The sequence below is a fragment of the Triturus cristatus genome, chromosome 10 (assembly GCF_964204655.1).
Source record: "Triturus cristatus chromosome 10, aTriCri1.1, whole genome shotgun sequence".
NCBI lineage: Eukaryota > Metazoa > Chordata > Amphibia > Caudata > Salamandridae > Triturus > Triturus cristatus.
The window spans coordinates 964,324,225-964,338,466 of NC_140593.1; the positions used below are offsets into that span (position 1 = coordinate 964,324,225).

At 48.4% G+C, this 14,242-nt stretch overlaps 1 protein-coding gene across 1 annotated transcript in view; it reads left to right on the top strand.

Annotated features, from left to right (window-relative positions):
- SMG1 (SMG1 nonsense mediated mRNA decay associated PI3K related kinase) overlaps positions 1-14,242 on the top strand; it is a 1,471,505-nt gene that overhangs the window by 950,619 nt on the left and 506,644 nt on the right. Inside the window, exon 42 of the mRNA XM_085628855.1 lies at positions 9,769-10,017. Within this exon, the coding sequence (XP_085484981.1) occupies positions 9,769-10,017 (249 nt within the window). The remainder of the gene's footprint in view (positions 1-9,768; positions 10,018-14,242) is intronic.

The following is a 14,242-nucleotide window of genomic DNA, read 5'->3' on the forward strand; positions in this document are numbered from 1 at the left end:
CTCAAAAGGAGCCTCCTGTGGGGCTACATGCTCATTCTACTCGGGCGACAGCAGCCACTATTGCTCTGGGACGGGGAGTCCCTTTGCAGGATATCAGTCAGGCAGCTACGTGGTCCTCGCTGCATACCTTTACCAAGCATTATTGCCTTGACAGCGAAGTCCAGACAGACGGCTTCTTTGGTCGTTCTGTTCTCTGTGACTTTCTGGTGTAATCTTGTTCGCAGACCCACCACCGGGGTTCGTATGGCTGGGGTATCTATTCTAAAGTAAGGAATCTAACACTAAAGTGTTTCTTTCAGATGACCAAGTTACTTACCTTCGGTAACGATATATCTGAAAGAAACATTAGTTAGTGTTAGATTCCTTACCGCCCCGCCCTTCCTCCCCCTTCTGCGAACTGATTCATAGGGTTAAGGTCATCCATTTAGGGCCCTAGTTTTATGCACCAGTGGTCAGTGTCTTGCATGGCTTTGCGGAAAGTCGTGTACAGAACTGACGTCAGCGCGCATGGGTGGCCCCTAAGTAGTCTCCGTGACGTCATCTCGGTGCATACGACGCCAGCGACAGACGCGGAGTCGCAGGACTCCACATACCGACGCGCAGAGTTACTGATAGCGAAAGCTTTCCAGATCCAGTCTGAAGCCTCGGGATATTCTGTAGTAAGGAATCTAACACTAATGTTTCTTACTGATATATCATTACCGAAGGTAAGTAACTTGGTCGTTTGGAGCGCGACCATGGCTCCTGGTCATGTTCGGACTGTCTGACCATGGCTCCGAAGGCCCTACGGGAGCGGTCCCGTAAGCTGCTGGAGGCCCGGCAGTCATCTCGGCGCCGTTCGAGATCCAGGAGTCGATCAAGGGACCGACCGCAGAGCCGTGATCATCGCTCCTCGGGGTCGAAGTCTTTATACTCGGAATCGGGTAAGAGACGTCCTAAGAAGAAGTCAAAGAAGAGTTTGCTCTCTCTGACGTCCCCCCATTGGTGTCCGGACGCGGGGGCCGGGGGTACCTCCCCCGTGGCTCTGTTGGAGCCTGTGAGTCCCGCGGCCTACCCACCTTATCCGAGTCCGTCAGCGACTCCGGCCCAGTTGCAAGATTTTCTTGCTGCCATGGACTGCCTTTTCAGGCCTAGGGCTCCCGCCGGCGTGCCTACGGGCCCCGCGGTCCCACCTGAGGTCCTCCCTTGTCTGCGCCGCAAGGTCCTAAGCTGGCGGCTCCGGCACCGCAGGTTCCGTTGCCGACGGCTCCAGCCCTGACACCCCCCGCGGCTCGGTTCCCAGTGGCTCCGGCCCCGGCGCCCCCCGCGGCTCAGTTCCCTGCAGCTCCGGCGCCCCCCGCGTCTCCGTTCCCGGCGGCTCCGGCCCGGTCGCCCCCGCGGACCCGTTCCCGGCACCATAATGGGTTCCGTTTGTACCACCTCTGCCCTTGCCTGGGTTTCCAGACAATTCTGCTCCATGTTGGGACCCTAACTGGGATATGGAGCCGGATCTGCGCTGACCGGAACATTGGAACATTTATATTCCCCTGTCCCTCCCCCGCCGCCTGTGCCTCGGGCAGTGGAGGAAGGGGACGACTGGGAGGGGTCTGAGGACCCTCTTGCACGGCAGTGCAAGTCGGAGGATGCAGGTGATGTTGACCTCTCCTCTGAGGCTGGTTTCCTTTTTCCTCCTGCTGTGGCCATGGAGGAGGGTGCCACATACACTGTGGTGCTCCGTAGAGCAGCTGAGGCCCTTATTCTGCCTACGGTAACTCTAAAAACTAACCTCCTCACTGAAGTCCTTCAGCCGGCGGCAAGCTCTATGGAGCCTCTGCTACCGTTTAATGAGGCGTTAATTTATGTGTTAATGGGCACCTAGTCTAGGCCAGCCACGGGGGTCCCTGTGGATAAGAGCGTGGCCAGGCGTCCTCGCCCAGTCCCGGGTGACCCTCCCTTTTTAACGACCCACCCAACTCTGGAGAGCCTGGTCATCCAAACCTCCACCTCCCAAAGCGCATTCCCTACCGCCCCGCCGGATAAGGAATCTAAGAAGCTGAAACAGTTTGGCAAGAAGCAATTTTTCCTCTACCAGCGTAGGGCTGCGGTCGGTGAACACCACATGCCTCTTGGGCCGCTACTCTCACGCTGTGTGGGACACGGTTGCCCAGACGCTGCCTCAGTGTCCGGAGGAAGTTCGGGCAGTCCTTTGCCAAGCTGTGGCTGAGGGGAAAGATGCAGCAAAGTGCGCCATCCGGTGTGGACTAGACACCGCGGACTCTTTGGGTAGGGCGATTTCCACCACTGTGGCCCTCCGTCGTCATGCCTGGTTACGGTCCACTGGGTTTTCAGGGGATGTTCAGAGTTCCCTTATGGACATGCCCTTTGATGGGACCCGCCTATTTGGCGATAAGGCAGATAGTGCGCTGGAGCGTTATAAGGAATCCTGGGCTACGGCCAAGTCCTTGGGTCCCTCCACCGCGTGTCCGGCCACGTCTGCTTTTCGTTACTTTCGTGGCCACGGAAGGGGCGCCCGACACGTTTATTCAGCCAAAAGCCAGCGCAGCACCAACCTCAGCGCCGACGTGGTTCCGGCCGTGGTGGGACAGGGGGCCAGCGTGTGGGACAGTCCACTTCTGCTCCCGCAGCATCCACCTTAAAACCTTCCTAGTCCGAGCTTTGGGGTGCACCCCACGCCGGTGGCCGGCATGATTCGCCATCACCTCCTCCACTGGCGTTCTGTCACTTTGGATAGGTGGGTGCTGCAAATATTCCGATGGGGCTACTCCTTCCCCTTCGAGTCTGTCCCCCCAGCCATGCCACCTCAGTTCCACCGTATGTCGGTGGATCACTTTGCGCTTCTCCAACAGGAAGTTACGGCCCTCTTGGCCAAGGGGGCCATCGAGCGCGTTCCTGGACCAGAAGTAGGACGTGGTTGTTATTCCCACTACTTTCTGGTCCCCAAGAAGGAGAAAGGGGGCCTGTGCCCCATCTTGGACATCAGGAACGCCAACCGCTTCCTCCGGAAGGAGAAGTTCAAGATGTTGACTTTGGCTCAGGTCTTGGCTGCCCTCGACCCTGGAGACTGGATGGTAGCGTTGGGCTTGCAGGAAGCATATTTACACATCCCCGTCCTGCCGGCCCACTGTCATGCTGGCAGTCAGGCGTCCCTCCACTAAAACGGTGTACGCCTGCAGGTGGAACAAATTTGTGGCATGGTGCACAGCTGTGGGTCCTTCTGTTCCTTCTCTCTTTGGCCCAGCAGGGCTTTGCTCTGGGCCCTATCAAAGGTTATCTTTTGGCCATCTCCGCCTTTCTACGGCTTCCGGATCAGCCTTCTCTTTTTAAGTCCCCGGTTGTTAATCGCGTCCTCAAAGGCATTACACACACATTTCCTCTTGTGCCTTTCATAATGCCTCAATGGGACTTAAATCTTGTCTTGACTTATCTGATGTGCGTTCCCTTTGAGCCCCTTCATAACTGTCCCTTACGTCTTCTCACTTTAAAGACGGCTTTCCTGGTAGCTATCACCTCTGACAGAAGAGTGAGTGAGCTCCAGGCTCTTTCTTCTAAACCTCCTTTTCTTTCTGTTCATCCGGACAAGTTGGTTTTAAGGACTCTTCCTTCGTTCTCGCCAAAGATTGTCACACCCTTCCACATCGGGCTAGAGCATCACTTTGCCCACCTTCTTTCCGCCTCCGCATGCTTCAAAAGAGGAAGAGAGGCTCCACTGTCTGGACCCAAAACGTGCGCTCTCGTTCTATCTAAAGCGCACACAACAGTTCCGGGTGGTTGGCCAACTCTTTGTTGACTACGTGGGCGCCCAAAAAGGTCGGGCTGTGCACACACACACCATCTGTCGGTGGGTCTTTCTGTGCATCAAAGCATGTTACTCGTTGGCTAAGAAGGAGCCTCCTGTGGGGCTGCGTGGCCATTCTACCAGGGCAACAGCAGCCACTACTGCCTTGGGACCCGGCGTTCCCTTGCAGGACATTTGTCAGGCAGCTACGTGGGCCTCACTACACATGTTTACCAAGCATTACTACCTTGACAGTCAAGTCTGGAGAAACGGCTACTTTGGCCGTTCTGTTCTCCGTGACTTTCTGGTGTGATCTTGTTCGCAGACCCACTACCGGGGTTGGTATTGCTGGGGCATCTATTCTAAGGTAAGGAATCTCTCACTAACATGTCTCTTTCAGATGCACAAGTTACTACTTGTGTAACGATTTATCTTTAAGAGACATTAGTTAGTGATAGATTCCTTTCCGCCCCACCCATCCTCCCCTTTCCGCGGGTTAAGGTCATCCCATTCAGGGCCCTAGTTTCATGGCACCAGTGGTCAGTTTCTTGCATGGCTCTGCATTCCTGGCGCGGAAAGTCGTGTACAGAACTAACGTCAGCGCACATGGGTGGCACCTAAGTAGTCTCCGTGACGTCATCTCTGCGCGTACGACGCCAGCGATGGACGCGGAGCTGCACGGCGCCGCCTTCCGACGCGCAGGGGTACTGCTGACGAAAAACTTTCTGAATCCAGTCTGACGCCTGGGGATATTCTAACGTAAGGAATCTATCACTAATGTCTCTTACAGATATATCGTTACACAAGTAGTAACTTGTGCTTCTTGACACTTTAAAGGCATATGTTGATCATCAGCTCTTAACCCGTTGCGTGCTCATGACGAGCTGAGCTCGTCATGAGTCACAGTGGAGCTGTGCTCATGACGATCTGAGCTAGTCATAACGGCCGCGGCCCGCCCATACTTGATTAATTCCCCGCCTGTGCGGGAGAATTAATCAGTGGGCGGGATTGTGACGAGCTCAGCTCCACTGTGAGTCACGACGAGCTGAGCTCGTCACGAGCACAGCGGCGCCGCCCATCCTGCCGCTAAAGCTGAGCAAGTGGCTCAATATAAATATCGAACAACAATGGGGAAAGGGAGCAACCCTGCTGAGTGCTCCTAGTAACTCGAAAACTCCTTGTGCGAGAGCCGTTGAGAAGGATCCTAGCTGTAGAATGCTCAAATAGTTCCAATAAAAAGAGGACTAAATCCAATAGCTGCCAGGATTTCCCACAAAAACAAACAGCAGACGCAATAAAAAGCCTTGGATGCGTCTAATCTGACAACTGCCAAGAGGATCGACGGGCTGTGGGAAGATCTATACTACCTATTGACTGCTGGATAAGCTGATATATTTGCCTCCCAGAGATAAATTCCTTCTGGTCTGTATGTATAAGCTGGGGAACAATGTAGCCAATCTCCCTGCCAAGATGCTTGCAAATACCTTATAATCTGCTTTTAGCAGGGATATTGGATGATATGAATTTACCTTCCTGAGGTCTTTGGCTGGCTTTAAGATCAGGACTAAAATAGCCTCCTTCCATGACCCAGGCATCCGTGTCTCCTGTTATACACCACAGACTGGAACAATTTCCTCTGTTAGGAGGTTATACACCTCTGCAGGAATGGCATCATGCCCTGCAGCCTTCCTGTCCTTGAGAGTCGACTAGGCCCTTCTTATCTCCTCCTGGGTAATCGGGGCTTCCATACACTCCTTTCCTTCTCTTGTGATCTCAGGTAGGCTGAAGTCATAGCACCATTCTCTAATTCTTCGAGGTTCCGGGATAGTCTCTTCCTTATATAATGTAGAAAATAGGGAGACCATATTGCTCTGCAGGTCTTCCAATTTATCTATAGCCTCACCCTGGGAGCCCACTACTAATGCCTTAATTACATTCCTGGATCTGTCGATCCTAGCCTTCCATGCCAATATAGCTCCCGCTTTCTTACCATATTCAAACTGTCCCAGGTTTCCAGCCCGCCACTTTTCCTTACATTTTGAGTCCAGCATGATCCTATAATTTAGCTGTGCCTCTTCAAGTGGTTTTCATAGTATTTCTGTATCTTTCCCCCCACTCAACACCTGCAGAGAGGCCTCAAGGGCTCCAGCATTCTTTTCCATACCAGCCTGCTCTCTCCTATCTTCTCTGCTCTTTGAACACCCAAATTTTTTTAGTACCCCCCGAATACATGCTTTAAAAGCATCCCATACTATTCCTGGGGAGGCCGAGCCTATATTATCCAAGAGGTACTAAGATGTGGCCTTTTTTAATGCAAGCACCAACTCACTATCTAAAAGAAGAGCACGTTTTAATGTCCACCTTATATTGGGTTTGTTTACGGGGACTTAAGTACCATAGTGACAGCAGAATGGTCTGATATATGTGCTGGGTGGTGTTTAACCTCGTTTATCTTCCCTGCTAACCACCATTCCACAAAAAGATAGTCCAATCTAGAATAGTAACTGTATTTTTTGCTGTGGAAGGTGTATTCTCTCACCAGCCCTTTTAAATACTTCCACACACCCACATGCCCCAAGTCCTGCAACATACTCCTGAGAGCCCTTCTAATCCATGGAGCCTGGGCACCTACTCTTCTAGTCGATCGGTCAAGCTCAGGGTCCAACAGGATATTAAAATCTCCACCTATGATAACCGGAGCTGAAACCTCCACCAAGTTAAATTCCAAATTAACAATATGCTGCGGATCATCCACGTTTGGGCCATAAAACCCATCACAAATAAACTCAAACTCTACACATTTCAATGCTGCTAAGACCCACCTACCAGTGCCATCTGTTTTAGAATACTTAACCTCCACCCCAGAACCCTTCCTTATCAAAATTGCAACCCACTTACAACATTGCTCTTGATCTTGGCCTACATAACTCTCAATCCATCTGTTCCTAGAGAAAAGCTCTTTACTGTTCCTTGCTACCAGATGTGTCCCCTGAAGAAGAAGAATTTGTGTATGACTCTCTTCCAGATATCTCAACACCACCCTCTGCCTGGCGAGAGACCTAAGACCGTGCACAGTCCAGGTTAGAAAGCATACGTCTTTGCCTGTGCTAGCCATCCTCCCCCTGTAATGTTTCCCATCGAAACCCCCACCACTTGTGATGTTGACATAGCTAATTTGATGATACTGAGGACTTTTTTTAGTTTTTTACCCAACTGCTCCCCACCAGTGTACCACCCCACCCCAAACCCTACTTCCCTTCCCTGGGGAACCCTCCCTATCCTTGTAGGCATAAATATGCCTCTTGAACTGCCTACTGGGGATTACAAAACTGAGCTCTAATCAACACATTTTTTGCCATGCTATAGCACATCTAGAGTTTGACTCCCGGTGAGACTATTTCAGGATCATACTCTATTGTTTTTGTCCTTTTATAGAATCTATTAATGCATCTACTATCCTGTAGTTACACATTTGATTGTTCCACATTCTGCGGAGCTATGCAAGGAAAGGGAGGCCTGTCCCTTAAAGCCCGTAAAAGCCTGTTTGACCGAATACGAAAGAAAATTCACCAGGATCTTCTTTGGCTTAGTTCGTATGCAGGGGAAAATGGCAGCTGTGTGTTAAGCAGCTGCAGGTGCCCTGGGGAGCCTGATTTCGCCGCAAAGCATAACCTAATCTCCCGGTTCCCAGTTGGGTAGCTGTGATTACCGGAAGCGAAGCGGCGGCGTCGGTGGCCACTGGCAATAGCAATGAATGTCCCAGTGGGCTGTAAAGGGCCCCGGGACATGGTGCAGGAAGCGCAGGCTGCCCTCAGCGGTGTAGTCTTGGCCGCACGCTGGAATGAGGCAGTAAGGGATCTATGAAGCCGTCGATCAGCTGGAGTCAGAGCTGGTGGCAGAGGTAGCACAAGTCACGCAACAGGCTGGGGCTCACCTCTTCAGAGTTGTGGACAGTCTTCCTCATTTGGGCATGTGAGGATGGCAGAGTGGCAGCGCTGACCAGTACATGGAGGAAACCGCCTTAACTGTGGGAATAACTGAGGGTAAGGCTGGGTTTAAGCCTTCGAGATGTATACTACGCACCAGGATTATAGGAGATGGCAAAGCAGGACAGGTTTCTGACTACCCCTTGAGACTCCATCAGGTACTGCACAAAATGTAAAGGACGTTAGGAAGGGCAAGCGTGGGAAGCACGTGGGAGGTGTAGGAGAAGTGGCAAGTGCCCAGCAAAATAAGATTGGGCAAATCCCCTGCTAAGAATTCCGGAGAGAGAGGTAAAAAACGAAGTATTCAGCAGATAAAAATACCTCCCTCACTTAAATCTTATTTTCTAGTGTTACCGGAACTTCAGAGGGGAGAGAGCGCAGTAGGGGCAGCTCTAACAAAGTGTTCTAGAGAGGAAATGCCTGCTAAGGCCCCTACTCTCAGTGAGTCGCAAACTACAGGGGAACCTCCCCAAATGGAGATTAACGAGGGTGAAACGAGTTCAGGAATAGTCCAAATTAATGCAGATCCTGTCCTCCTCAGGAACAGGTTTGAAGCATTGGCAACAGGTGAGGATCAGGAAAGGACGGTGGATCCATCTGTAAGGAGAACGGAAAACCTGGAGAGGCCCCCCCCAAGAAAAATGCTGAAGATCACTGCCAGGTGTCCTTTTGGGGCTAAAAGAAGAAATCAAGAGTCGTTTTGAAGTCGCAGAGGCCCATCAGGTTGGCATTCAAGCCTCATTCTCCGAGCTAGAGCAGAAACTTGATGAGCTTGCGTCTTAAACCAAAGCGCTGAAAGAAGTTGGAACTATTAGGCAAGATGCGGTAAAATCCTTCCTGGTTAAACAAAACCAATCTTTTAAAGGAGGATAGCGAGAGATTGGAAAATCACTCTCGTAGGATAACTTAAAATTTCTGACTATCCCAGAGATGGAGGAAGGAATGGATATAAAGGCCTTTATAATTGGCCTTCTACGAGATAGTTTCCATGGACAGAAAGGATATAAACTTAGAATAGGAGATTCAGAGAGAGTTGGTATCTATTCTTAAGGTAAAAAAAAATCTGCAGTTAAAAGTATCCAACAAAAAAGCAGGTTACTTAACTTTTGTAACGCTCCTTCTGGTGGATGCTCTGTTTAACCACAGATTCCTCTTCCTCTATGGGTCTTTTCCTCTGTCGCTTCCAGGGAGATGCAAAGTTGACAAGGAGCCACGTGGCTCTACCTAATGGCTCGTGGGAGCAACTGCGCTAATCTCCAGATCCATTCTGAAGCCAGGGAATTTTTTTAAGGTCCGGAATATGCAGTTATTAGAGAGGATGCACCATGAAGGTAAAGAACTTTTTTTTTTTTACCCAGCAACTTCTGGCAAAGAAGTATTGTCTCAGAAATAAATCTTGTATGTGCCTATGGGAAGATTATATGCAGATTCTTTATGGCTTCCTTCTTTGCTTGATAAGCTGAAGAGGCTGTTAGCCCTGAGAGCCTATGGCTTTTTCCCCCCCAAGTACCATATGACCAGTTGAGCCCTGTATCAGTATATACAATGTTTTTCAAAGGATTCTTCGATCTCTGCATCTGGATGTAAGGGTCCTGTGAGGAGTGCAAGCCAGTCGCACCACCCCTCTCTGGCTTGGAATGGAAACCTGAACTCTGATGGATGTGTTATCCGGTCAATGAGATGGAGGCAGTGAATTGTGAAGCCTATTCATTGAGCATATGGTGAAGTATAATCTTAATATGTTAAATTGAGAACGTAAAGGTTTTTACAAGACTTCAATTCCTATTACTACGCTAGGGAGAAGAATTTATCTGAAAGCTTGTGTGTGTGCTTGTTTGTCTTCTAATTCATGTATTCTGTTTAAAGATTGAGGAATGTTAAGTGTTCAAAGTTATAATACAGATTGCTGCTCATGCTGTGCTGTTACAAGTTTGTTCTGAAATGTTAATTTAATAGCTTCTTGCCAACTTTACATATTTTGTTTGTAAGTAGAATTGTCTTTTGTAGGCTCAGGATTCTTATCAGACACCCCAAAACCCTGCACTGGTACCTCGCCCCAGTGAACTATACTACAGCAAGATTGGTCCAGCATTGAAAGCAGTGGGGCTAAATCTGGATGTTTCACGTCGTGATTGGCCTCTCAGTGTGATGAAGTCTGTACTTGAGGAACTCATGGAAACCACCCCACCAAATCTTCTTGCTAAGGAGCTATGGTGTTCCTGTGCTACCCCTGATGAGTGGTGGCGTGTTACACAGGTATGAATTGTATGCTGCACAGTTTCTGTAATGAATTGTCAGTACCATAATGTCAAAACATTGATGGACTCTATGCGGGAGGCCCGTTTGGTTTACATATATGTTAACAACCTTTCCTTTACAGTTACCCCTCCTATCCAGAAAGCACGAATTGCCACAGTTAAATTCACTTCATATCCTTCCTCTACACTTGCGCTTAGCTTGAAATGCTTCAAGCAGTAGTTCAGACTCAGTAAATCTTCGTACTCAATTCAGGGTGCTTTTATTTAACCTTGTCTTTCCCATGTTTGTTATTGCTTACATTGAAGCCCATGATGTTCAAGAAATGCAGCTACTGAAGGTTAAATATTACTGTTGTACATGTTTCCTGTAAGACGCAGGAGCCAAGGTGATTGATCTGAATGTGTATTTTCCGTCTGCTAGCCCTACCTCTAAAATATAATCACTGGTGACATTTTAGCTGTGCGAGTACTGCTCAGACGAATGCCACAACTCTAGGCAGATCTAATGTAAAAACAAAAATGGTATAACTGTTGCCACGACACACATTGCCCTCTGTTTCTTTTAACAATGCCTACAGTTTAGAAGAGTCTGGAAAATACTTTCTTAGTTGTTTTCTTTTATGTTTTTTTCATATGCTTTCCTAACGCCAGAATTAATCTAGAGACTATTGATGTTCAAGTGATAGTAGAAGTACAATTGAGGCAAGATATTAAGGCTTCTCCCAGCCTTTCAGGAGTGTCAAACGGTCAGGTCCCAAACACACTCTTTGGTCTTTCTCCTGTTTATTTGATAGACTTGACCAAGATCAATTGAATACAATGTATTATCATTTTACACTGCACATACACCTTAACTTAATAAATACACTGAATGATACTCTAGAGGGATGCACTTGATCGTGCAACTTTCATTAAAGAACAGTTTCTGGAGAATGGTTTAGGCTGTCAAACTGAATGTCAAACATCAACGATGAATAGTGAAGAGTACAAACACAAGGAACTATTGTCAACTAGGTAGCGAGTACGCTGCGGAACAACCAAGTGATGTGCTAATGATGTTTAAATGTATGTATACTGATATGTGAAAAGAAATAAAAATGCCAATAAATTACGTTTAAAAATAACTGAATGTCAAACATCAATGTTAATCATGTCACCTATTAAATACCCTTGTGTTCGGCAAGGCTGATAGTTCTGCAAAGTCAATTCCGTGCAGCCTGTTTTCGAAAAGAAGTACGTAAAGTAATGAGACCACAAGCTTTACTGTTGAGTATTTAAAATCCCTTTTTGGTTGGCCTGCTCTGCTGTCTCCTCTAGTGTGTCGGCAAGCCAGACCTATCCATTTGTTTTTCTGTATAGTCCAAGTATTTCCTCAGAAGGCGGCACTTTGCGTCTCACTGTATAAAGCAGTGCTGTATTTCAGTGTGTGACTTCTGGAGAGGCCAGTGGGGCTCTAAACCATTGGCACACTGCCTCAAAAGGTGTAGCACAGATACACTACTGCCTGACTGATATTTTTGACAACCCTGGTTCTCTTTTGGGAAGCAAAAGTTTGTCTGTTTACGCATGCATTTGTCCAGGTTATTAATACATGAGCTGCAATAAATTCAAGATTCTTTTATGCATCGACCTAAGGGGAACCCACAGAGTTGATAGAAAAATGTCAATGCTAATTTCTGTCTGGATGACAGATTGAAACTGAAGTAGGCATGCTGCTAGAATTCATGCTATGAAATTAATTAGCATAATTGCAACAAATGATGTACGGAATGCTGAATGATTCAAGCATTCTCCCCTAGTCAAGAGATCTGGGTTAAATCCATTGTTCTTTTGCCCACTACGCCACCCCAGTTTTGACCCAACCATGAGGCACAGGATCAAGACTGATTTGCATATGGCCACGTCTAAACTGGGGAGGCATGGTGAGTAAAAGAATGATGGATTTATCCCAGATCTCTTGACTTTGATTTGTTCTGCATTCCAGCCATCCATTGTGTGTCTTTTGCCTACTCGGCCTAAGTGCGCCGGGTATGCCCAGACGTAGGTCCCAGGCTCACTTTGCAACTGGATTCAAGCTGTCCTGGCTGATGAGGGGTGAAACCTCGAAACCAGTCCTAGGATGCTTGTTTCCGGTCCTGGGAGGACCTGACTTGGCAGTTCGGGGTTGACTGTTCCCATGAGGCATAGGATCAAGACGGATTGGCATATAGCCATGTCTAAACTGTGGTGGCATGGTCAGCAAAAGAATGATGGAGTTAACCCAGATCTCTTGACTGGGGGTGAATGCTTTGATTTGTTCTGCATTCCGTCCATCAATTGTCTTTTGCCATGAAATTCATTAGCAGCATTTGTTCTGGATTTGGCTGCAGAAAATGTGAAAAAGAATTGCTTTAATCTTTCTATGTTTGTTATTACTGTTTTGTTAATTCACTAGTCCTCTGACTTGTTAATGAAATAGCAGGCCTTAAAACATTTATGGATACCCCTCAAACTCAACCAAAACAAAACCTTCTGCTCTACCTGCTTCCCCTCTCGAGGTTACAATTCCACCATAACAATGTAAAGAACTACTCCATCATTTTCCTAGGGGACTTCATTGTTGCGTAGATTAGAAACAAAAACATTCTCATAAAAAGCTAACAATGTTTTTTCTTATACAATTTCTCACAACACGCCTTCTTTCCTACACAAAGAAAAGGTTACTGATCGGTTACATTTCCCTCCAATGCTCATCACTACTTAACAAGCCTCTAAATGAGACAGGATGAGTTATCTTGCACTATTATTCAACACCATTCGGTTCGAAATCCAGAATGGTCAACCTGAGCCTAAGGGGTTAATAAGAAAGATACAAATATTTCTGATGGATTCTTCTTCCCACAGATTCCTCACCTTATAAATGAACTCTGCAGGCTTCAGCCACGTCTGGAAAAAGTTTCACCAGCAATGGCTTGCCAGCCCCACCAATTGGCGCCATGCCGATCCAGCTTTGACTCTGCCTCTGCACAGGTTACCAAAGGATATTATAAGCCAGCTGGCACACTGTCTGGATCGGTTATTCCACTCCATCAATGTGACTCCGGACCTCTCTTAGGGTGTCAAAAATGTATCAACATATGTAGGGAAAGTGCCCCTTTTTAGGTCTCGCCTGGCGTAGGCTGCGCACATGCGCAGTCTCGCTGGCGAGATTGAATGATTTTGGGTATTTTGTGTAAAGGGCATTAAGCCCCGCCCCTCTTTTCCATTGGCTGGCATCACCGTTTATGCTAAACGGTGGCCAGCCATTGGAAAAGAGTTGGTAGTGATGTTTTTTTTGGGCTTTTTGAGCCGTCCCATTAGGACGGGCTCGTCTGCCTTCCTTGCGTCATGAAAGGCTTCTTATCTTTATGGGGCCAAACACATGATCCCATAAAGAAAAGAAACCTTTTAGCAGGCGAGGCCGTCCAAGTGGGACGGCAGAAAAAGCGAAAAGTATACGTCATGGCTTGTTTTTAGCTCGGGAGTGGGACGCAGACAGCTCTGATGGCAGGCCTGGGTGAAGTTATGTGAGGCAGCTGTCGTGTGGCACGCAGGGTGGGGTCGGCAGCCGGAGAGCAGCTCACACCGTCCCGGGACCCCGAGTACCCACCCACCGCCCGTCCACCTCGTGCCCACCGACCACCTCGTTCGCACCCACACCTCGTGCGCACCCACTGCCCGTCCACCTCGTGCGCCACCCGCCTCGGAGTTTGGGAGCCGCCGCCAGCCGTACCAGCACCTTGGGCCTGGAAGAGGAGACGGCATGCCGGAAGAGCAGAGCTTCTACGAGGAGAAGATCATATGGGACCTGCACACTAAGGAGATCGACCTGGTGGACAGGGACCCCAAGCGGATCAACGCGGACGTGGTGAAGGTACGTCATATGCCCGTATGTTCTGATGTTCATGCACTGCTCTGCTGCAGGTTCTGCCACAGAGATGAGGCCTTCAGCAGTGGGAGCAGCAGATAGCTGCCCTACACTGACGTCATAACCATTAATCAACAATTTGTCATTATATCTTTTGCCTACCGCGATGTTATTAAAGACAAAAGTTTCCATAAGGTATATAGAGTGTCTGATTTATAATTGCACTCTCTTGGGAAGTCTCTTCTGTTCAAGGCCATCTCCAAACTGCTATTCTGTACGCTACAGGGGCACCAGTTCTTGAACTTCTAAATGCTGAAAAGTAACCCTGATCTCAGAC